At 40.5% G+C, this 25,260-nt stretch overlaps 2 protein-coding genes across 2 annotated transcripts; both read right to left on the bottom strand.

The window, feature by feature from the left end:
* Positions 1-8,609: 8,609 nt before the first annotated feature.
* On the bottom strand, positions 8,610-12,453 carry bcl2l10 (BCL2 like 10). The gene is made up of 3 exons (XM_042062365.1): positions 12,367-12,453; positions 11,043-11,453; positions 8,610-9,521 (listed from the first exon to the last, which is right to left on the bottom strand). The coding sequence occupies exons 2-3, from the start codon at positions 11,448-11,450 to the stop codon at positions 9,399-9,401; spliced, it is 531 nt and encodes a 176-aa protein (XP_041918299.1). The 5' UTR covers positions 11,451-11,453; positions 12,367-12,453; the 3' UTR covers positions 8,610-9,398.
* Positions 12,454-12,686: 233 nt separating this feature from the next.
* gnb5b (guanine nucleotide binding protein (G protein), beta 5b) lies at positions 12,687-23,811 on the bottom strand. Its single transcript, XM_042062364.1, has 13 exons — positions 23,735-23,811; positions 22,408-22,558; positions 21,771-21,882; positions 21,057-21,193; positions 20,623-20,664; positions 20,256-20,332; positions 19,845-19,977; positions 15,860-16,003; positions 15,543-15,634; positions 15,210-15,258; positions 14,835-14,931; positions 13,665-13,831; positions 12,687-13,456 (listed from the first exon to the last, which is right to left on the bottom strand). Exons 2-13 carry the CDS (start codon positions 22,531-22,533, stop codon positions 13,445-13,447), a joined length of 1,188 nt encoding a protein of 395 aa, XP_041918298.1. The 5' UTR covers positions 22,534-22,558; positions 23,735-23,811; the 3' UTR covers positions 12,687-13,444.
* Positions 23,812-25,260: the final 1,449 nt, after the last annotated feature.

Here is a 25,260-nt window from a genome sequence, read left to right on the forward strand (position 1 = left end):
TTTTCCTTTACATTTTTCACTACCTTTTCTATTTCTCTGTCCCTCTCTCACTCAGTTTGAGCTCAGTCTGGGCCCAACCTTCAGAAAGGGTCCTCATACACCAGCTCCTTTGAGGCCTGACTCACTTGCCTTCATTCTATGGTGGCTCATTCCACCTCAAGTTGCTCAGAGGATCAACCCGTGACGGGATTTCTGCAGTGAGGCGGCCAGCATGAATGGCCGAAAAAACAACATCTTGAACATTAAACATACCCTCGCCCTGCTTAGCATCCGCATGCCCATCCTATGAAGCACTCAGTGGATTTAATCCGTGCGAGAATTTATATTCACGGTGGAAAAAAACTCACATGTCACACATCCCATCCTGTCACCCACTCTCCATTACCAAGCATGAGTAAATCATCTAGCATCATGCCAGAGAGGAAGGCCAAGCTGTATTTTTAGCCAATCAGCTCGCTGTGGCATGTCATTAAAAGGGAAATGCCAACTCCATGGTAGCTGAGCAAATGCACACAGCATCACTTCTCTTCATGGGACGGCAACACCACTGGCCCTTGAAGAACAGAGGCGACAGTGTTACTTGTGTTTGTGTATGTGTGTGTGTGTATGTGTGTGTGTGTGTGTGTGTGTGTGTGTGTGTGTGTGTGTATGTGTGTGTGTGTGTGTGTGTGTGTGTGTGTGTATGTGTGTGTGTGTGTGTGTGTGTGTGTGTGTGTGTGTGTGTATATGTGTGTGTGTGTGTGTGTGTGTGTGTGTGTGTGTGTGTGTGTGTGTGTATGTGTGTGTGTGTGTGTGTGTGTGTGTGTGTGTGTGTGTGTGTGTGTGTGTGTGTGTGTGTGTGTGTCCATACGGTTAGGAGTGGGGGATGGGGAAGGCGAGTGAGCACATGACCCCTCCCCTCTCTTCTCTGCACGCCTTCAGTTTCTAGTCAAGTGAGCTGCAACCAAGTATAGCCACGGGCCTGTGCACATAGCGCAGGGCACGCAGGAGCAGGGGGCCTGGACACGTGTCAGTGTGCAGCTTCTGGCCAACAGCACGCTCACCCAGATTGTCCATCCAGGTTGACAGAGAACAAATAGGTCATTACCAGAATGAGTCGAGGTAGGACGATGAAACCTAAAGGAGGGTTTTCGCTCTAGTCATGTTCCTGTCTAGGCAAGAGGCTATGCCTTGGGTTGAATATTCTATGTGAGATGTCATGGAAGAGGAGATCTGGAAGTGGAGGCCTACACATACCTTCCCTTCTGTGGCCAAGCAAAACTAAACCACAGATAGCGTCCTGGGAGCTTTTATTAGCACACTCCCTGACAATCCTTTATCAGGACGCTTTAATGGGCCTGTGGCTGCTGGCTAAATCAACCCAGTGAGTTGCGTCCGAGTCAGCACATAGTATCAGACAATGAGAAGTCAGGGTATCTGTGATCCACTCACATTCATGTCTCCTGCTATATAAAACGGCCCTCTACCTTCACTTTTCACAAAATAATAAGTGATGGACTAACAAGAAAAAGAAATTGGCAAACAGTGATAACATAAGGCATGAGAATAATCATTACATATAGTTGATTGGCATTCATTCGAAGAGTGCCAAGTCACAAGGAATGCATCAATAGTAGTCAAAGGTCATCATTCGAGGAGTAATCATGTTTTGGACTGTAAAACAACATTCATTCAAGGTCATTAGACACAAATATATTGGATTTCTATCACCAAGGTGGTTTAGATGTGGTCTGACTCATCTTCTGGTAATTAGATTGTAGTGCACACAGAAAATGCATCATTATGAGACATATTGTTTTATGACACATGAAGACCTCCCTTCCACACACATCAACCCAAAAATACAAATATACAAAGAACAAGAGTAAAAGACACAATGCAAACATACATACATTGAAGTTATACATACAATGTATTATACAGCTCTGGAAAAAATTAAGATACCACTGCGCCATTATCTGATGTCATCCTACGGTTGCTGAGTGACATTCGTATGAGTTGACGGTCATATTCAAAATTAAGAGACCAATCCAAATTTGAAAAAATTTTTTTTTATCACTTTCACACACATCAGTAGAACCACAATGACCTTAGCTTATGTGTGTCTCTTACATGAAGGCAGCGTGAGACTAGTCCCATTTGTGACTATGGCACCCCCTTGTGCCATAAAACAAAAGTACATGGTTTTTAAAAAATCATGATTGTAGGCCTTGGCCTGCTTAATAACAAACAGAAATGCATCACATTTGTTTTCTCTCCTGACCTACTGAGGTTTTGTAAAAAAATATATATTTTGATAAAAGATTTAAAACTTCTGTGCACACAAAATGTTTCACAGAAACATTTGGTGGAATCTGTGTGACTGAGCACCTACCTTTACATTCAGTTCACATGCCAGTTGCACGTTCCTCCAAAGCTGTGACATCAGTGGCATTCTCTGATAAAACTGCACAGTCAAGGACACTATCAAGGACACGCTGAAATACGTCAATGTTCATGGAGTCAGGCTGTACATGATCGATCAGGGTGGCAAACCGCAACAGTAGAAATATACAAAAGAATTGTCCATAAAAGAAAACAACAAGAGTAGGGGAAACGCCATTATAACAGAACTACCCACGAGTCCACATGGATTATATGCAACAATCTTGCTTTTCATCAGCATCTTTTCATATGCCACACCAGTCAGCTGGGTGGATTATTTTGACTGAGGGTAGATGATGAGCTCACTAGAATGGATTAACAAATTTGATAGAAATTTGAGGGAAATAAGCCTTAAGAATTATTAGGTCTACATCTTTTACATATTGAATATAAATGTTGTGTTGAGTATAATTATGAAGATGTTAAGAAATTGGCAAAAGTAAATAGTAAGTTGGTAAGGAAACGAGGCTACAGAAAAAGACAAGGTCCTATACAGGTAAAAGAGATAGAGATTAGAGAGAGAGAGAGAGAGAGAGAGAGAGAGAGAGAGAGAGAGATTTTTTAAGAGATTGTTAGCGGTTTCCAGGTGACACCTTCTGCATTAATGTAATGAACATCTGGTGAGTGTTGCTGGGAACAAGCCGAGTCTGTGCACATCAAACAGATAGCATCACACAGAGCTCGCCATCTGAGCAGCCAATCATTAAGAAAATTTCCTGTCCAGATTTCAATCTAGTCATATCCTGACTGAAGATAAAACACTGTTGGATCAGAGGATGAAAATGTAAATAGCACTTAGATATGTAAATCCTTAGGCAGCTGAGACACTTCAGGCTACTTCATGTTCCATTCATAAACACGTTGTGTCTTTTTTAGCCTAACAATAACTCAAAAACACACCAATACAGAACTTTCAATATAGTACATCAGTTCTCTTGAATAAACTTTGACAGTGACTGATACCTGCCAGAACAGATCAAATAGATATGAACATAACTATGTAGAGTGGACCTATGTGTTAATATATTTTTATTTTATTGTAAAAGTAGACAAGCTGGAGTCAGTTTTAGACTGCTAACTGTGTCAAACACAACAGCAGTCACTGTGAAAAAGGCGAACCAAAGTGTAGTCCGATAAGGCGATCTCATGACTGGCTAAGCAGTCAAAAGTGTTTTCACATGCTTTTGCATTTGCAGTATTTGAACCAAACAGCAGGGCCTAAACCACAGGGCTGGCGGGGATGTTGTTGGGCAGCTTTCAGCTGATGTCTGGAAAACAAGATGAGTTGAAGGAATGACCTCACAAGCACGGTGGGATGAGTGATGTCACTGGACCCAGACTGGTCCTGCACAGGCTTGTTTTTTTTTTATGAACGTCAGCCTCTGCTTTTTCTATCTTGAGTACTCCACCCCCACCCCAAATCTTACCTTTTCACGTCAAATCTAACCCTATTTGCCATTAACCACCAGTTTCAACAGCTATTAGAAATCAATGTTTCAGGCATGTAAATCAGCTTAAAACATTAAGGCAGCTGTTGAGTTCTCATGTCCAGCATGGCCATGACACTGAATGGGACAGGCTTTTGGAGTCTGTGAATTCCCCTATTTTAGTAATCTCCATAATCCATGAGAAAAACAGGACCACAATCCAAGCACAATTAGAAGCATGCCTGATGTTTTGATGTTATTCTTAAGGGAGTAAACACGTAAACAGGAAATGGCGCAAAAATGTAAGGCTGCAATATCAGACCATATGTTCTCACGCTTAAATCGGACACAAAGGAAGTGAGGTCAGTCTTACTCAGTGACGGCCTTTGTGAATGTCTAACATGGGCTCTTTTGTTTGCAAGCTATTGTGTACTGACAAACAATAGTATAACACTGGTTGATTCACTAATGCACTGTTCCTCCAGCTGAGGAAAGTGGTGTCTTGGTACAAATAAGAGTCTCAATTTTCCCCAATTGTCCTTGGACTCAGTCAGTGTGAACAGTCTCCCATAGAAGAAGCAGAGTCAGAAATATAATTGATGTGGATACAGTATGTCATGAAGACTTTCCTGTACTACATGACTGGTACAGCTCCCTGCTGTAGTATAGTTATCTTCAGCAATATTCATTTTCGTTTTCAGAAAAACATGCCCATTCTTGGCTTAGATTTCATCATTAGTGGTGATTGATCCCATAGCCCAAGATATATAAATTGCCTTTTGTGGACACATTAGTCATCTGGATCCAAACATGGAGGTTGACTTCATTCAAATACTCCTTTAAGTTCATCTCATCTCTGCCAATTGTTTTAGTCTCATCTCATTGGAACTTGGTCTTACTGACAGTTCCAGTAGTAAGTGAGAAGCAAAGAGACCTGACATTGCTGACTGAATAATGTCCCAGACGGCCCCTCATACTTTCGTGCTACCAATCATCCCAAACACCATGTGATGTCGAAATATGATTTGGGATATTTTCTAACATTGAGCATAAATAGAATTAATATTGTTTCTGTTGTATAATATGAGACTTAGAATTCATTGTACAAGTTCTTAAAAATACCCATGCTCTTAATGACATTAGCACTAGGCTATATACAAATAAATTGTCATATTACTTAATCTCTGGAATTGATTTTGAACTGATATTAACTGTTAAACAAGTAAATATTTTGAATGAGTGGATCTGGCTACTGGATACTGGCTGAAATAACAAGTCAGCACATACCTGTAAAAGATATGATGAAACCTTTATTTGTGCATAAATCAAAGGGTGACGGTGGTGCGGCAGAACATATGTTCTGCTTACACTCATAAAAGATGGGAATAGGCTCTGAGAGCTGACAAAACCGACAGGTGATATTTCATCCTCCTCTGCACAGGCCAGCATTTCCCCACTCTGAAGTCAGCTACCCTCAGCATTGATTCAGCACATCCCTTGGCCTTATCACTCCAGTGCTACATGAGAAAAAAAAAACACTTGCTTTGCAACACTGCTCAGGTCAATAGTCTTCTCTTCAACTCATGTCCCAAACTTGCTATCTGAAAACACAGGGTACACGGGATCCCTTTCTGTTTTTACACCCCTCCACTCTTCTCTCTCATACACACACACACACTCTTATAAATAGATATAAAATAAACAACAAGAGGAGAGGATAAATTAGAGCAATAGCATCTCCTGAAACATGGCATCTGCTGCTTCTGATAATGGGATTGAGGTCAAAGACATAATCTCCAGAGGCTATGTGTATGCCGATTTTTAATCTGGTGTGTCTGCTGTAGAATCCTTTCAGAGAAGGACCATTCCTTTTGCAAAACTGGCATTACCATTCTGGTTTTATGTTGTGTCCATCCTCTCTCATACAAGACCCAAATCTATAGTGTGTGTGTGTGTGTGTGTTTCTGTCTGTGGGGGGTGGTCAGGTGCAAGGTGACATCATGCCTCAGGGGCCAAGGCCTCCACCACCAGAGAGAGCAGCCTGCCAGGATCAAGGTGGCATCAGTCTGACATTAGGATTCAAATGTCTGCAGAGAGGAGAGCTGCTAATCAGGCCCGCAGCTTGAAGAGTGGCAAAGATGGCAATCTCCCCTGTGGAGCATTCATGACTGCAGCGCTAGATCACTCTCATGGCACAGGCAAGGACAGAGCTTGCGACTGACATAGAGGTCAAGCCAGGATCTAAGAGAGGCACAGGGAAGTGACGGTGCTTTCCTTTTGAGAATAAGCATCATATAGGGCATGGTTTACCAGCGCAGGTTGGGAAAGCCTGTGGGCGCAACACTACCCAGACCCATTTGCCAACCTCACCTCCGCCTAGACTGTTCCTACTTTCCCATTCAGCAGTTGATCACCACCCAATGGGAAATCTCTGACGGTTCAATATGTATCAGTAATACAATACAGAACAAAGACTTTGTGCCTTTGTGCCCTTACATAAGAGCCATTCACTCAGCCACGTGTTTCCTCTTTTCCCAGAACCGGCTGAACTGAAGCCCATGAACAAGATAACAGCCATTAGTGGGCGTTTGAATGGCATGGGAACGGAGGCTTTTTCAGAAATAAAACAGGAATATCAGGGAGGAGTCCCCTCCCTACTTCCAGACACTGGTGGGTGAACGCTGCTGTAAGCTTGGATTCTGAGCTAAGATGTAGATGCTGGTGGTCTGTGCTCCATTGTGTTACTGGGTACTTTACCTCCCCCTTTGGGAGCTAACCGCTGAATCTTTCTACTGGTGTTCTATTATTAAGCCTTGAGCATTAGAGGGACAATCATATCAGCCATGTTTGTTTTCAGGACTTCCTGCTGCATGTTGTTTGAGCCTCACTTCACATGGTTTATTTACAGACTGGCTCCATTGCTGAATAGAAGGCCTATGTATAGTCCGAGTTCTCAGTTGGTTACCATGCCAGTATTCTCAGTTGGTTACCATGCAAATTCCAAAACACATAAACAAGACTGTACAAGATAACATAGATGGAGCAGAAGTTACAATTTTACATTAAGAGATAACAATTTTGGTAGTTACAGAATACAAACCTGCCATGAGCTGCCAGTGTAAAACAAACAGCTCTCATGGCACATTCGGGCCCTGAAATATTTATAGGCGTTTTGTCAGGTGTTTTTTTTCTGTGTGTGCTTGTAAGCCTATTCTATTGAAGCCACAGAAAGCCACTCAAACTTCTCCTTTGGTCAGAGCAGTGAAGACTTTTGTCTACACGGCGAAAGGAAGCTGTTGCTGTAGGAGCGTGGCAGGATATAACTCAGCGTTTTTATTGATATTCTCAATTCTCAGACCTGTAGAAAGAAAGAGCACATGAGCGAGCGGGCGGGCTTGCCTCAACAGGACTGTCTCCATACCAGCGCTCTAGGCCACTGCTCTGCACTCAGAACAAAAGTAGCTGACAGACAAAAAAAAAACTACAGAAAGCACCAGGGGTTATTATGGGCCATCATTTGCCACAAGCAGATGACCTAACAGCTCTGACCACACGCTGCTCTTCTGGTGAATTTGTGCTACCATGTCATGTTACAGTCCTCAATAACAAGATGGCTGTAAAATGTTGCCACAGTATATCTGTGCTTTGACGAAGGAGCTTTTGGAGTTGGATCAGACCCTAACGTCTGATTCTAGTGGGATTTTACAACCCGACATGTAAAATGGATTCTGCCATGAGAGGAGTAGGAAGAAGGACATTGGATCATCCTGGAGGTTGGGCAGATCCAAGGTGAACAAAACATTTTATAGAATTAATGTCAAACATTAATTGTTGATAAAAACATTTGAAAAAATACTTCAAGGGTTGTCAATATTCTGTAGAAGTGTGTGTGTGTGATTATATATATATATAGAGGCAATCATATTATCTATGTACAAAATGGCATGGTTATGTTCTTGAGTTACCTGATGTGACACCTGTTCTGACCCTGCTGACCAGGCTCTCTCATGACAGACATATCAGCCACAGACAAGCATTTTCCTCCACAAAGCTGGTCACAAGACACCTTCCTCAAAGACTCCATTACCTCACACGTGCTGCCATTGACATAGCCTCTTACCACATCCATAAGGGGCTCAATGGTTAAAGGCTGACTAAGTGCAAGCAAGGCAGAGACTGGGGCAACAACAACACAACATAAAGTGAAGTGGCTTGTGCTGTTGGCCATTTCTAAGCAAAACTCTTGGCACTTGCAGGTCAGTGGGTTTTCTCAGGTCACACTTCCATGGCTCATATACGGTCATCACACAAAGCAAAAGGGTCACAAACAGGATGACAGACATACGTACAGAGAACTGCGGTGAGACTCATGTATGCCTGGAATTTCTGAAAACAGAAATACAGGTGAAAGCTTGATGCCTCAGCAACAACTCATCCTCTCAAAGGTCAGGTGTCATTTTAGGTAATTTTCCCACTTCATTGAAAGTGCAAAAACAGAAGTGGAACTAAAACAGCACTAACGTTTTCAAGGTTCACTTGAAATGGAAACTGACAAAGGGAAAGACACATAGCCCCTCAAAAAACGATGGTGTGGAATCCCCAATTCACACAGGATGAGATTTAATCCCTTAATTATTATTACATTATTTAAGTGTCTATAGAGTAAAATATATTCACCTTGTCAAATATGTTTGAAAATGATCATAATACTCAATACTGTTGGTGACATATAGACATACAGACATACCACATTGATCCATTTTTATGGTACCATTTTTTTTTATTAAGAAAGTGTTAAATAAATAAAATGATGTAAAAATATAATGACTTTTTCCAAATGTAGGGACATTGACATGTTTTGTTCTTAAATGCTAAATAAATACATTTGACATTTTGGTCACTTGAGAGTTTGTGGAATAGAGCGTGAATGCTTGCCTTCAAACAAGCTAGCACCTTACAAAGTTTCTTGCATTCTTCAAAAGGGATGAGAACTTGAAATTATTTATAAACAAACATTTCAATTAAAATGGGCAAACAAAACAAAAGGTGATGAAGTCTGCTAATTGGCTACAGTTTACACTTCATATAAATATATTACTTTTCAATTCTCTATGGTTCCATTCCCAAAACAAAGATAGTGATAGGAAATAGGAAAACAGAACTGAGGATTTTTCTTTCTGATGAGTTCACATAATCCAAAGAAAAACCCACCCCCAAAACAAGACCGTTAAGATGGTACACAACACAGAGGTGAATGGGTGACAACTGAAACCTGTGCTACATCAAGTGTATGTCAATTACAAAATATACTTTGACAGTAGAAAAAGGATATGTAAAATTTCCAATATTTCAGAAGGCCATGTGTCAATTTTACAATCACCATCTAGTGAAATTAATTTTCTGTCATAATTTAAGTAAGGGTAAAATAGTCATGTGGAACATTCACCTTACTGTATGTGTGATCAGGTCCTCTTCAAGATGTGACACTGACCCTAGTGGGCAGGATGAAATTTTAATGGCAGATGAGAAATGCTATCTGGAACTAGTTCAGCGCACCAGCAGAAAAGTTAGCCCGGCGATGCCCACACCAGCTGCGGCAAACAATGCGGTCTTCATGGACGACTCTTGGTTGACCTCCCTGGCAGTACGTGAGAACTTGCAGAAACCTTCCTGCAAGGGATAGAACAGCATCACGTCAGCTTTACCGGCCAAATGAACATTTCAAAACTTCTTAGTGGTTCAAGAAAAAAAAAAAAAAACACAAGTGTAAGCATCTGGCCTTACATGAGTCTTTTGGTGCCATTGACACTTAAGAACCTGATCTATGACCCGACACATCTACGGTGCTCAGAGTACTAGTAAAACGTCAAAAAAAATTTGCTTCCTCTCCAAAATACGCTGATTCAATTGTAGAGCATAACCTTCACATTTCATGTTACACAACAGCTCCGCCCAAGCCTGGAGACCAGACGAAGCCAGGCTAGCACTGCCCCTAAAGGGAAATTAATATCATTGATGCAGAGAAATAGTCAAATGTTATTAACCAACGAGATCTCTACATAGGGTGTGCCATGCTCGCCTCCCAACATTCAGCAGTTTTAGTTCATGACTTAACTAATCTTTCAAGAGATTAGAGCAGTTTACCTCAAAAGTCAAAACAAGCAAAGCAAACTGGGGGCTGTGGTCCATTCTGTCTCAGCACTGATGCAGCTGCCTCTGGAAGGCCACCTGCTGCACTGGTCTGAAAGGACCAGGTGCTGCACTATTATTTGTAACTGCTTTAAGACAAAGCTCTTGGGCTAGTATTTACGGAAGCTTCATGCATGAACCATGAAAATCAACAGACTTAACAAAAAAGGCCATTTGTGCCCTTGAACAGCTGTTAAGTGGGCATGAGCTGTGTGGTCGCTAGCACAGAAAAACAAATCCATCATCTATAGCTATAGCAACTATAAAAAAGATCCAGGTTTACTAATGCTGGTGATCAACTGTAGCCAAATTTCTCTTGAATCCAATGATACAAAAAAGCAGCTATGGATGTTGGGGAGCTAGCTAAACTCCTGTCCCCCATTAGTGCTCACTGGCTTTGTTGGTGTCAACTGGCCTTTATGTTGTACACATAATGCTTCATATGGTAGCAAAGCTGTTTCTTCACTTGGTACAGCCCTATTCTGTCAGAATTCAACTTCTCAAGGTAGTCATTCACATTCACTGTTCAAGGCCTCTTTGAACCACAGACATTCCTCAGATTCTTTGGTATCCCTCTCGCTCTAATTGACTCAAACATAGAAGCCACAAGAAGGTATCTGCAAAGCGCCTCTCTGCTCTCTGGCAGGGATATCATTTCAGTGGAGCTGCAAGCAAGTATTAAGAATGAGAGACAAACTTTAAAGCTGCTCAGAAGTCTAAAAAAGAATCAACACCTTAGGTTCAACGTTATTTTTCACTACATAACAAGCGATAAAAACATGACAGCCTACTCAATCCTTGAAGAACTTCAAGTTTCACACTGTCTAATTGGCTGTTAATTGTTTATATGCATTTCATCTGTGCTGGTCATTTGAGAAGGAAATACATTGAAGAGGGTCAGAAGTCATTGAAATAATGATCAACAACTTATTTCTCCTCACTTTCCTGACCAGTATGATGTTTACTTCTCATGTCAGTGACTGCCATGCATGTGGTCCTTACCCAGCCTTCATTCTCCATCAGCCAATCGCGCTTCTCCACTCCCAGGTAGTCAGCTATAGTGTGTGCTAATCTCTTACAACAGTCTCTGCCCTCTTCCCTGGTGTACAAGTCAGTGACCAGCACTCCCGTGAAAGTGAATAAGGAAACTACCCTTCCCCAGTTCAAATTTCCATCCCCAACAAGCTCTTCCATCACACTCCTCAGACTGTTGCTTGGGTCGGATCCACAGGAACCCAGGAATGTTTGGGATAGAGACAGGAATTTTGAGCGGTGCTGCTGCTCAAGCTCTTTGGCTAGATGTCTCATCGCTAGAGCTGACTCGCTGGGAGGTGTCCGTTGGATCCCGTTGCAGAAATCGATGTAATCTCTTGCCAGCTCCAGAGTCTGATTCCGCAACCAACAGGACATTTTCTGTAAAAACAAAACCCTTTACTGTGTTGTACGATTTCCAAAAAAATGTTCTGCCCAAATGCATTGCATTTCTAAATGACGTTAAAGGTTGGGTTATTATGCTATGGATAGGATGAAGATTGGAGTGTTTGATATGCAAGTTTTACTAGTCTCTAGGCTACCAATTCACAGATAATCTTGGAAGACACAGCGTTGCTGCAGACAACGTTACGTTACTGCAACGTAGCCTAACGTTAAAAGCCTACTTAATAATTATCATAACTGACTATGCATTTTAAAATGAGAATAGATGGGTGCATATATAAAATTGTGTAACCGCAAGGTTACTAAAGGCCATCCTCCCGTCTCTGTCTACGTTATAATAATCTCAAATGGTGCTCGCTATTTGTCAGTTCAGACACTGTAACCAGGATTCTCAGAGTAAGCATCCAAAGCAAGTAGAATCTAGTACTTGGTTAACGCCAGCTAACTACCGACTGTTAGCTTTCCTAGCAAACGTTTGGTCTCATTCACCAACCTGTCAAAACGTTTAGCTTTCTCAGTGTTCACAGTGACGTGTTGGCATATAAGAAAATTCCTGGTCGCATACAACATGGATTTACTATTTCTGAAAAGATAGAACGTTATTTTAAAAAATCGTGCGCTGCTGCAATCTAACTAACCATTAGAAAAAGAATGCTAACTCGCTAACAAGGTAACGTTACATTGAATTTGTCAATGAATTCTTGCTACAGGCCTCTGCCAAGCCAGACACAAAGGAAGGATACCTACAAAGAAAGGTTATAAGACGAGGGCTTTAGTCGTTTTGCATTTTAAATGTCCCTTAGACTCCTTAACGTTCTTATGGTACCTCAAATAATCAATAACGATAAAAACAACATGTTATTTTCATTATAACGATTTAAAATCTCACCCTCCCAGCGACGTCAGACTTCTCTCCACGTACGGATGAGCGAAGGACAGCCTCTTCACAAAGCACTTCCCGTTCTTACCATTTTTGTCCCTTTATTCATATTCGACTCCTCCCAAACCTGCGTCACAAAACATTAGCCTATGTAGGCCTTGGTCTCCTCGCTGTTGTGAATTACAAAATAGCCAAGTGCGAAATAGACTTCTACGTTTGATTAAACATGCCAAGTTTCATATTATTTTCACACTAATGAGACAACTAGGATAAGAAAGACAGGGAATTAGCAGACCAGAGGGGAAAAAATATTTGAGTGAAACCAGTCATTAGTTAAATATATACTTTATTTCAATTAGATTGTCTGTGTACAGAAATTACAGTAGGTAAGAGAAGTTACTTGAAATACTGACCGTTGAAATGTAACCTTTACCTAAACCCAACACTGCAAGTGCTTTAACTTGCCCTTACACACCTTGTTATTAAACAGTTGTGCTTTTAATTTGAGAGCATCCTGAGAAGTAGGCCTACTGTATTGCAAAGTAGGCATAGCTTTACTAGGCCTACCTTGTTTTTACAATTGGCAAATGTATGACAACATAGGCTATTGTAGTCTACATTTTAGCAAAGGATAATAGGTGGTGTGTTCAAATCTAATGCATGAAATAAAAACCAGTTTGTTTACGGCCTCTCCATATGGGAAATGTAATAGCCTAGGTTACCTTATCGTGTTGTTGACAAGGAGAAAAAAAATACACCATATAATATGAAACTTATTAGTATTAACCACTGACAGTATCAACACTACCTTCAGCGTAGGATACTTATTTCATTTATAATGATGTAATGATATCCTGACAGTTGAGGTAGGGAGAAAAGCTGAAACAGATGCTTCTGTGTAACAGTAACAGTGCTGCATGTAACAGCTGAAAGCCAGTGCTCTAAAAAGCCCCCCCATCTCAGACCCATTCACTAAACATGTCACAAGGTCAAAAGATCATTCAACACGTGCACTGTGATAGCCATGGAGGTGGCCCCACTTTCGTCCATTAAATGCATCTTGTGTAACTTCAGCTTGAATGAGACTTTAGGCCCACACCTGAAAAGGAAAGGAATAATTTTCATTGTATTAAGAGGAACATGAGGGGAAAAGAAAAGAGGGAAAATGTATTTCTGTATGTCAGTGACAAAAGGACAAGCTGGTTTCTTAAAGTAGAAGTGTTGGGCTTTAGATGAAATCCTGGTGCTTTCCAGGGATGTGGCCCAGTGAGACAGTGACTGGTTTGGGCACACCGCAGAGGCCTCACCCTCAGTGTGTTGTCCCATGACGCTGAGCAGAAGGATGTGCCATCAGGAGAGACACGCACTTTACTGATGCGATTATCATGTCCGAAGAGGATAGATACTCTGTCTCCTTTCAACACGTCCCAGATGTTGATGGTGTAGTCATTATAGCCAGCAAACAGCAAGCGGCCTGCAAAGAAGAAAAGATTGGGACCTATTACAGCATCAAACACCCCATGGCTCAGAGTCAGACATACATTCTGTATGGGAATCACCTTTTCTTCCAAACACTTTATTGGTGTCTCCCCTATCCTACAATGACAATTAATTTAAAAGTTAAAGGAACTACCTGACCTTCAAAGGGGCAGTCAGCGATTGTTCATAACATTTTTCGTTCAGCAATCATCTCCTCATGACAACTAGCTGCCCATTCTATGAATACTCTGTAGGCAGCCCAGGCTCTGAAAACTGGAAACAAACAAAGTGGGAGCAGACTGACCTCCACACAAAAACGAAACCCTGCGCAGAGTTTCTCTGGGAATACTGAAGGGAGGGGTGAGCGACCTCTCTGGTGTGCTTCAATTGATTTGGTCCTACGTTGTGTTGATTGGTCCTACTTTGTACGTTATTTTGGACAAAAGCGTCTGCTGATATTTTTTTAAAAACATAAACATAAACAAATGCCGCTTCATGCGCAATCGCTGACTGCACTTTTAATCATGGAAGGTTAACTTAACAACTTACCTCCCCTAAAGACATCCAACCACTTAATCTATTTTACAGACTGATATAAATGTGTTTCAACCACAACCACTTATCATGCTTGTGAAATTACCCCCCTACAAAAACAAGTGAATTTATGACTAAGAAAAAGGAAGTAAAACATAACGTCATCGTGTCCTCATCAAAAGTCATGTGCATTCAGTGTGGCTCTCCCTCCGTTCCCACTACCTCTCATCCTCACCGTGTGTGTTGATGTGTTGATGCTGTCTAACTTAGAAACAATAGCTGCTTCTGACACATGACACATGGGTGATGTGACAGCTCATCTACCACAACATGACCATTGAAATGTGTCTACTACAGCTGTGTTGAAGGCTTTGGGTTCAGTTTAGTTCCTCAATTAAATTAAGACTTGTGGAGAGGCTATATTGTAGAAAAATAATAATGATACCTCAGGTCACAGCTCTTACCACTCAAAGAGAAGTCCACACTAGCTGCGCCAAATATGACACTATCTTTGGAAAAGACAGCCACCTCACGATCAGCTCGCAAATCAAAGAAGCGGCACTTTAAAAGAAACACACACACACACACACACACACACACACACACACACACACACACACAGAAAACACTTAAATGTTTTCAAATATATGTTTGCCTCATAATGATTGTGATTGACCATGCAGAGATACTAGCATGATCTTTGCTCTGTGATATCAGGTTTGATGAGTCACTGACCGAATCAATTGCATCCATAGTTTCTAAAAACAGGTAATGATTGCCTTAACTAAACAGTGCCAACACTGCGGATATTTCCAATGTGTTCTGAACATTGTACTTACTGTAGCATCATCGGACCCCGTGGCAAAAGCGTCTCCACTAGGATAGAACCTGAGAACAAGAGATGAATATTAATGTAGCAGAACTCAGCCCAGCAGCACTCTGTAGAATGTTTGACTGATGACCAAATTTGGTGTGTGAGGAAAGTAATGGTGAAAAAGAAGTGGTATAGTGGTACTACATGAATGTGGTTATGGCACATCTAAATTTGAAAGAGAAAGTGTCTTGCCACATCCTATTAAATGTGTGTGTGTGTGTGTGTGTGTGTGTGTGTGTGTGTGTGTGTTGGGGGGGTGGTGGTGGGGGGGGGGGGGGGGTGTTATACACTGACTCACTTAACACAATTGACATCTGAATCATGAGTCTCAAAGGACTGGACGTTCTGTCCTGAGCGCATGTCCCACAGCTTGGCCGTCTTGTCACAACCCTGGATAACACCAATAAAATGGATTGTAGAACAAGCAGGACCACTGAGCATAATTCATTATGTGTATACAATTTACCATTTAAACCATTTAAACTTATTTCCTGAATTAAACTTTTTAGATTATTTATTTTCTGACTTAATGTATAGTCCATTTAATGTACTTTAATTGAGCTGTTGAGCTGCACTATCTCCATGCTAAATGAAAGCATTTGAGAGGGCCTTTACCCCTGACACAAAAGTGTTGCTTGTCTCAGAGGGGCCCATGTCCAAGCTGAGCACGTCTGCTGTGTGGCTGTGGAAACTCTGCAGCAGCTGGGCACTCTCCACATCCCACAGGGCACAGGTACCATCACCACTGGAGGTCAAGACCTGACACACACACACACACACACACACACACACACACACACACACACACATTTTAATGCTTTTATTTGGACCTTAACACAGGGGAAGATTCAGATCCAAACATTGAAGGAAGTATGTTACACACTTAGGCAGGTTTGATCAAACACAGAATGCATTGTGCTATATTCATTCACACACACACACACACACACACACACACACACACACACACACACACACACACACACACACACACACAGTGGTGTATCAAGAGTGAATGTGATACCATTACTGCACCCTAGTGGTAAGCCCTGATACTACAAGAGCATTAAAGGAATGATCGAACATTGCATTTAGAGTTCTCACCAGAGTTACATCCTGGTTAACGCAAACATCCAAACATCCACCACTTGGCTGTCACTTACGCAACATATTACACACACACACACACGCACACACACACACACACACACACACGCACACACACACACACGTGGCAACTTCCAATAATGGATGAAACTGAACAGAATTTAGTTGTTTTGCTTTCACTTTTGTAAATCCAACTATCCTGAGACCCCTAGTGACCAGCCTATGTACGTGGCACAAACTGCCAAATAAGAGCCCATATTGGCATTTGTAGCCAAGACCACAAATCTGCTGTACAAGAGGCTGATACTTCTCCAGCTTTGTTGGATCAAAACAACAGCCTACTTCAAGGATGAATACCTTCTTATTGCTCTCATCAATGATAATAATATCAGGTCTGATGGCATTTGTGTCATAGGCCTAGAACACAGACATCTCTACATGGCACAGAGAGAACATTTGGGGCTTAAAGGAATTATCCGGAGTAAAATGCACTTTAGATTAATTTACGGATGATTGGGAGTACATACGTTGAGTTGACATCAAAATCATGTCATTCGGATGTGTTTTGAGAAAGTTCGATTTTACCGTTTTTAGTCAAAACTCGTTAGCCTGGAAGTGACCAGGCCAAGTCATTTCGCCGCTACAAAACGCTATTTTTATACTTCTTCTACAGTTCCAAACAACATTACAAATACAAAAATACAAAAATCAAAAATCTCAAAACACATCCGAATTAGTGTTAATTTCGTCAGACAAGACGAGAGGAAATATGTTCGTCAACGACCTTTTTTTTCATGACTAAGACGAGACGATGATGAGACGGCAGTAATGTCCTGAAACACTGACTAAGACTATCTTAAGATGAATTATTGTTGACGAAAAAAGACGAGACTAAAATGTTTTGCATGAAATAAGAACTAAGATAAAATCTCTCTTCATTTTCGTCTACAAAATGAGAAGACAGAATATCTAGCCGTTACGTTTTCAAAATATTCCGAATGAGTTCATACGCAACAGCTTTCCTGTAGGCTAGTCTACGTGCTGTTGCTGCAACCCTGTGGCTGCAACACGAAACTACATGGAACAAGAACACTGGAGATTTCTGCCAGAGTTACCAACTAACTACCTAAGCTTTATGCCACAATGCTACATACCCAGAAGTTGAAGCTTCGCTCATACAAATTAACATCCACCAGAATGTCCATACGAAAATGTTCATCATGTAATGTCAACTATTTAACTAGTTAGACTGATGATGCAAAGTTTGCTAGCAAGTAAGCTAATATGGAAAGTTCGCTAGCAAGTTAGCTATGGCTAAGATGGAGAGTCTGTTTGGGGAATGTGTTGTGTTTGGGCGCATATCGCCATCTAGCGAGGCGGAGTAAAACATTAATACTTTGGTCTACGACAGTGTTTCTCAAACTTTTTCAGTTTCAGGACCACTTAACTAACCCTAGCTAAAAAAAAAAAAAAGATTAGACCTACTTCAACAGTAGCCTATAATTAGTCTACACTATAGGCCTACTCACTGAACCACCTTGCTTATTGTCTTTGCACTTTGCTTATTGTGTGGATTCATACTGTATGATTTAAACTGGCATATCTTACATAGACAGTGTTGCAGAACTGTTTTTACATACAAGTTGGTTCAATATTGCAAACAACTCATCTATATTATATTTTACCACGTCTGCTCACGGACCACTTGAGATAGCTTGCGGACCACCAGTGATTCCCGGACCACACTTTGAGAAACACTGGTCTACGAATATGACAGTGGTCCAGTCAAATCTTTTACTGTCTATGGTCAAATCCCAGCCGAGCTATAACTGTAGCTCGACTTACCTGTGCATGTAAACATACTGACTGACAAAAAATCAGAATGAGTATTTATAACAGACGAGTAGCCCTGTGGACACACAATATTGTTGGAAAATTGAGATGTGTGAAACACTATTTGACTCAAATGGTAATCAGAAATAATTTGTTATAAAAAAAGACTAAAATGTGTTGACTAAAACTGACTAAGACTAAGATAGTTTTCTTATGACTAAAACTAGACTAAAATGACGAGACTTTTAGTCGACTAAAACTTGACTAACAAAAATGATATTTGAATGACTAAATATGACAAAGACTAAAAAGGACATTTCGTCACAAGACTAAGACTAAGACTAAATTAAAAATAGGTGACAAAATTAACACTAATCCGAATGACATGATTTTGATGTCAACTCAACGTATGTACTCCCAATCATCCGTAAATTGATCTAAAGTGCATTTTACTCCGGATAATTCCTGAGTAAACATGATATACACTACCAGTCAAAAGTTTGGGGGGTCACTTAGAAATTTCCATTACACTCCATTATAGACAGAATGCCAGCTGATTAGTTGCATTGTTTTTCTTTTTTTTAGTCAGGGCAGCAGTTTTCCGATTACAATATGTGCTTACATAATTGCAAAAGGGTTCTCCAATGTTTTCTCAGTCAGCCTTTTAAAATGATATCAGATTAGTAAACAGTATGTGCTTTTGGAACATTGATTGAATGGTTGCTGATAATGGGACATTTCTTTCTACAACAGTCAATAACCCTTTTGCAATTATGTAAGCACATAATGTAATCGGAAAACAATGTAACTGATCTCAGCTGGTATTCTGGAAATTTCTAAGTGACCCCAAACTTTGACCGGTAGTATATATTGACACTGCAGGAGAGATGGACGGTAAACATTTTTATAAAATGTTGACAATCCTGTCATGTCTAGATATATATAATTCTTTATAAAAATTGCAGCCATTCAGTATGTGACATGGATTCTATTACCAGATCTTGCCCATGGTGAATACATAATGATGAGAATGGAGTAATATGCAGTAATCTATACTGTAAAATACTCAAATGCAGGCTCATGAGTATGACAGAGATAAGGTTCATTGGAAGAGGTTGAGAAAAAAGAGAAAGAACAGACTAAGGGAGGTGTGAGAAGAGAAGAGATATCAGTGCTTATGTTGGAGGTCTGCACTTTCAGCTATATCCATGTATCCAGCCCCTTCAGCTGATAAAGGCTGCTCCAGCTATAAATAGATGCATAATAGTAGTCCATTACATTCCCCCTACTGCTGTCTGCCTAAGAGGAGAGGTGTGTGTGTGTGTGTGTGTGTGTGTGTGTGTATGTGTGGGGGGTGATGCATGTGAATTATTAAAGCGTCACTATCTCCTCCTTGGCTCCAGTACACATCAGTATGGTCTTGCAGACACTGTGTAAGCTTGTGTGTAAAATAGTATTACAATGGACTTTCTCTGTCATGGCCATTAAAAAAAGAATGACAATAACAACTTTTATGATAGAGCAAAAACAAATTCAGACCGATTTCAGGTGCGAGGCACAGATATATTAGGTGCAAAGACAGATGGTACATTTTTGCTGACATGAACAAGATGACAATATAATATTCAACATAGCCCAGTTAGACAAACCAGGCCCTTACCTGCATGTCAGAGTTGGTGAAGGTGCAGTGAGAAACATAGTTGGTGTGCATCGCTACTTGCTTCCTCTTCGCTGCAAGGTTTTCATTCTTGTCCAGAGATAGCGGGTATACAGAGCATTTGTTGTCCAAGCCACTGTCAGGAGTGAAAACACATGCCATATTCAGTACACATTTTTAAAAACATTATATTGAAAGTTGCAGATTAATTATGGTAAACTCAACATGGTCTGTTGGGAGACCCACTGTTGTTAATTAAAGACTGTCCTTTAAGTCAGAGCAATCTGGGGAAGTGACTTTAAGCTTCAGTCATTAGAGAAAGTTCTTTATCTGCAGCTTTCTGTAATCTCTAGAGAGTTGGCTGACTGATTCTGCGCTGAACTGGACTGTGAGAGTTTATAAAAAAGAACTTACCCAGCAGCCACTGCACAACCTGAGGGGGCGTAGGCACAAGCCATCACCCAGGTGCAAGGCATAGTCACTGCATGCTCCTGTGAAATATGCAGACAGAGAAAGAGATGAAGAAAGGGATAAAGAGACAAAAAGAGAGAGAGAGACAGACAGAGAGAGAGAATGCCTTTAAACAAGCTGAGACACCAAATGGACACTGCCATTACAATGTGGTTGAGTTTGACTCAAAAAGAGAATTAGCACATTAGTCAGTCCAGCTTCCATTAAGCTTTTGCAACAACTATCCACTTAGGGAATAGGGCAGTATGAGTATAGGTATGGAGTTGCTGCTTATTGGAGTGTTAATGTTCAATAAAGCCATTTAACTTACCTTATTGGTTGTGTATGCATCCCAAACAATAAGCCTCCCATCCTAGAAAGGACAGTTTCCCATTAGGGAGTGGAAACAGTATTGAACAGTGACTGATGGATAGGCCTACTGAGCAACTTTTGTAAATAATTGATATTTCCAAAGTCATTTATAACGGGTGTTTTTCTAACTTGAGAAGTTACATCAGCTATTTTAAATAAGCTTAAATGGATAGTCTTTGGTTAGCCTAGATATTTTATTTAAGCCTAAACGACACTATATTTATTTATATTGTAGCCTACTAAATCAAAAACACAACTATTAGGCCGACAGCATTGACAAGCAATTGAATTCCACATCAATCAGAACCATGGACAGTGGCGGCAAAACATCTATCCAAGCTCATGGTTGCTTAAAGTTAATTTCCTAGGATACCTAAGCCTACAGCCTCATACCTGCGAAGAGCTAACCATCCTACGCTTGTCTGAGCACCAATCCATGCACAACACTTTGTTTGCATGTCCCTTCAGGACTCTTCTTGCTTTTATGTTGAGTTGTCCAACAGCTTCGACCTTCTCTGCAAGCTTCTGCACTGTTGAGATAGCATAAAGTGGAAATGAATCTCAACCACTGTCGTGCCAAGAAGAGTAGGCTAGACAATAACATGATTCTGTTGGAGAATATGCATGTAGTTCGTTACGACGGAATAACAGCGCTGAAGGAAACACACAGTCCGAAGCGCACATTACCCCGCCCGAACAAATGCAACAGTGTGCATAACATTTGCCACAAATAGGCTAGAATAGAAACGGACAATAGAAAACATATGAAGAATGTCAACCATAGGCCTATTACATTTTTAAACATCCAAACCCTATTAAATAAAAACTACCCTGTTTTTAATTGGCTATCAAGAAAACAGTACCTTAAACTACCTCCTGAATGTATCAATATGCAAGACCGTTTAGGCTAGCAAGGCTTATTAGAAAATGGACAAAATAAATGTATCTCTGTTTTACGTTCTGAACACCACTTGATTTGACAGTTTTAGCATAGGGATAGTCAGCTAAGATGGACAATAAGCCTCACTCTGCAAAGCATCGATAGCACGTTCTGAGCGATTTACGAGGACCCTCTTTCATCCAGTGTAGGCTATAGCCTATACTCACATTCAACGTCGTGGAGTTTGGCTCTCTCCACCTCGAGCTTTGCCTTCAGAGTCTCCGTTTCTTTTTTGAGCGTTGCCACGGTTTCTCCCTTCTCCAGTCCCTGACAGGCCATCTTTCGAAAAATGTAAGCAACAAAACAAATGAGATGGTGGTCTTACCCTATCCTTGAAGAGAAACTACCCAGCACAGCTGATGCAGCTTCCATGACGTCATACCTATAGCCCTTATTAGGTCTACTGCCTGGTCTGTCTCCGTGGTTCATGATGAATTGTGTCATTTTTAACCACATAGGCCTATAGATTATGTTCATCTGCCGAGATGTTGTATACATTATGGACTTTTGGTTTTTCTTACAGCAGTGACTCCCAAAATAGGCTAAACAACTTCTAACCGACTTGTTTTGCTGAAGGGGGCTCTAAAGACAACCTTTCAAACATCAAGGCCACCTCGAAAGCAAAGCACTCCACTTGTGCTGCAACCACTATCACTGCTTGTTGTTGGTGTGACTTCATCTACAGATCTATGAACAGTTCTCAACAGTTCACTTGTTAACACCAATTATAACTGGTGTCATGGTGGAGATTGGTATTGTAACTGAATAGTGTGGTAGAATGTTGTGATGGCCAATGTCTCCTACCAGCTCCACACAAAGTGAGCAGTAGTTGATGGCCTCATTTTTCAGGTAGATGTTCATCAGAGGCTTTGTCTTGCTGCAGTTATCGCAAGGGCCAAAAGTGATGGCCACAAAAGTTTGGTCACACATCTTGGCGAGTGATTGAAAGTCAAGCCTAAAAATGAGAGTGAAACAGATAAACCACAAAAGTCACAAAATTAGTTCACTATTTTGATATAAATATGTAATATCCACAATAAAAGCATTTCAAACAAAAACATAGCAAATAAGTAGTAAAACGATAGATTTGGAAATGTTATTCATTGTCATATAACCATACAGTGGTTCCAGCTTGAGGTAGCATTATGAGTGGACACCTCCTCTCTTGCATTTCATTGTACTACATAGAATTATGTATTTTGTCAACATAGTTTAAATGCTGTCTTACCATGACTCATTTCAAGTTTTTGACAATGGTTTTTGCATTGGTTTTGCCACACTTGACAGGACTAGGTATGTCATGCCTAAACCTTCTACCTGCCTCTGGTATTTTGGTCTGTCAAATATCAAATGAAACACATTCTATATACACAGAAGCCCTTCTGTGCTGCTCTGGCCTGCATTGGCACTTGTGGTCCTGAGGGTGTACTACCAGCTGTATGAAGGATAAGCGGTCAGTAATCTTCCTCACACTGATCCAGATCAGACACACCCAGACCCACAGTCTGTCCTATTTGTGTATTTGTGGGGAATGTGTATTAACAGGACTACTTCATGTACCCTGACAACTGCAGTTCTGCAAACACACCATGTAACACACAGCCACTAAACATATTTAATTTGAGCAACTATGGGCTATGGTGTCAAATGTAAGTTAAACCGCCTCAGTAATTCCTCATTGGTCACTCTTAACAAAGGAATGCGTGTGCTGCTATTAATACAGCATGTTCTCCATTCTACACTGATTGGCTTGGAATAAATAAAACATTGCACTTTGTTCACAAACAAAATGTAATTATAGTATATGAGACAGTTCTCACTGAATGTATGATATAGGCCTACTTAAGAAATAACAAAGTGCTCAACAGTGGAAGGAGAAATTCTTATTTTGGATAAATATAAAGGTTACATTACATAAGATACACCACACATATTCATGATGCCTACTGATGATAATGTATTAAGGCACTGTATTTAAAATGGTCCACTGCATGTTCTTATCCTGTATAGGCAAGGTTATCCAGCCATCCTCCGTGTGATTTTTCCATGGCAAAGTACCATCAAATACAACACAAAAACAACATCCAACTCAACACATAACCGACCAATATACAATAAAATCAGCACTTACCTATGGCAGAAGTTTTCACTAGCTGTTCAGCCACGGAAGTACCGTGTTGTATCTCAACAGGCACAAGAGGATTGAACCTGAAGGGCTGAAGTAAGCTCCTTAACAGCATTAACGTTTTTACACCACCCTACAGGTATTGCTTTTAAGGTGGACGGCCCACTTACAAGAAAGCTGCTGATGATATCAGAAATAGCCAGGTCGAGTCTTTCCTTAGTTCAAGCATTGGTCCAAAATATAATGTGCCTTTTTTCAAAAGCCTTCAGAATGTTTAAGTTGGCTAGCAGGATATGTAATGGCTCATTTATATGGATATAAAATTGTATAGCATTATACAAAATACTGCCACCACCAGTTAAGTTGTTGACTTATTTAAGGGTTTACCTCCTAAAATCTCATTTCCTAGTAGTATATATTCCTGTCTGTGAACTACATTCAAGAGTCAAATAAGCTTATGGTCCACAAGAGGGAGCTCTCTGAAGCCTGAATTAGAAGACAAAATCCTTCAGAAAACTTACCAATGGGGATGTACATGGGTTGCACACAAATATATACTTGAGAATCTTGTGTTTTCAATATCTAAAATTATTCTCTATGGATACAAGAAGGGACTCTGTATTTTAGGCTGTATAATTACTGGTACAAAATAAAATAATGTTATTGCTCCAGTATTGGGTTACAATGATACAACAGCAATGTGAGATTTTAAATGCCATTCATTATTTATACAACTTAAATGCTGCCAAAATGTGGCAATGTATACCTAAGTTCTGAAATTAGACTAAATAAGAAACTGGCCTAAAGAGTGTAACCTACATCAGTTCACCCACAAACACTTAAACCACAGGAGTCTGACAGACAGTGCTGAATTCATTTATTCATCATGTTTTACAAGTATGACATTTGAACCTTACTCCATGTTATTTTTCCAATGGTAAGGACATTTAATAGTTATAGCTAACAGGGACTACAAACATTTGAGATCTTTTCAAATTTACATACTGGACCTTTGGATGATTCCGTTTCATACATGAACAGCATTTACATTTGAAAGATGTGAGGGGAAAGTATTCAAACAAAGTTACTTTCCAGTATTTCTGCAGTGTTACAAAAACAGATGAGGCAACGGCATCATCAGACAGTGACAAGCATAAATGGAGAGCGTACAGCACTATGGCATGGAGCCTCTGTCCACAGAGTGTGTGTATGAGATGAAATGGCTTTATGCTAATCCTTCAAGTAAAATGATACAACCAATATGCTTAACACCACAGAGAGCCTCCTGACTAACACACCCTAAACATGATTATTTCATCTCATGGTAAGTTCAAGAACAACAAGTTCTTAATAGTGCAACACATTTGTGATGTTGAATGAGATGTGTAGGATATACCAGCTGATATAGGATCAAAACTAAAACAAGGAAAACAGCGATATGGTTCAACATGACCGGTATGTGAAGTCCTCATATCTACTGCTATACACACTGTATTCAGTGTCACTATTTTGCTGACTGTATCCATAATGAA

The sequence above is a fragment of the Alosa sapidissima genome, chromosome 14 (assembly GCF_018492685.1).
Source record: "Alosa sapidissima isolate fAloSap1 chromosome 14, fAloSap1.pri, whole genome shotgun sequence".
NCBI classification, from domain to species: Eukaryota; Metazoa; Chordata; class Actinopteri; order Clupeiformes; family Clupeidae; genus Alosa; species Alosa sapidissima.

Excerpts from the sequence above, each read along its gene's own strand:
- bcl2l10 (XM_042062365.1), bottom strand. The coding sequence starts at position 11,450 with ATGTCCTGTTGGTTGCGGAATCAGACTCTGGAGCTGGCAAGAGATTAC. Across the intron at positions 9,522-11,042 it reads TGATGGAGAATGAAGGCTGG|GAAGGTTTCTGCAAGTTCTC; the intron begins GTAAGGACCACA and ends TATCCCTTGCAG.
- gnb5b (XM_042062364.1), bottom strand. The coding sequence starts at position 22,533 with ATGTGTGACCAAACTTTTGTGGCCATCACTTTTGGCCCTTGCGATAAC. Across the intron at positions 14,932-15,209 it reads CGGGGTCCGATGATGCTACA|TGCCGCTTCTTTGATTTGCG; the intron begins GTAAGTACAATG and ends TTTCTTTTAAAG. Across the intron at positions 13,832-14,834 it reads TGTGGACTTCTCTTTGAGTG|GCCGCTTGCTGTTTGCTGGC; the intron begins GTAAGAGCTGTG and ends TCTTCTTTGCAG.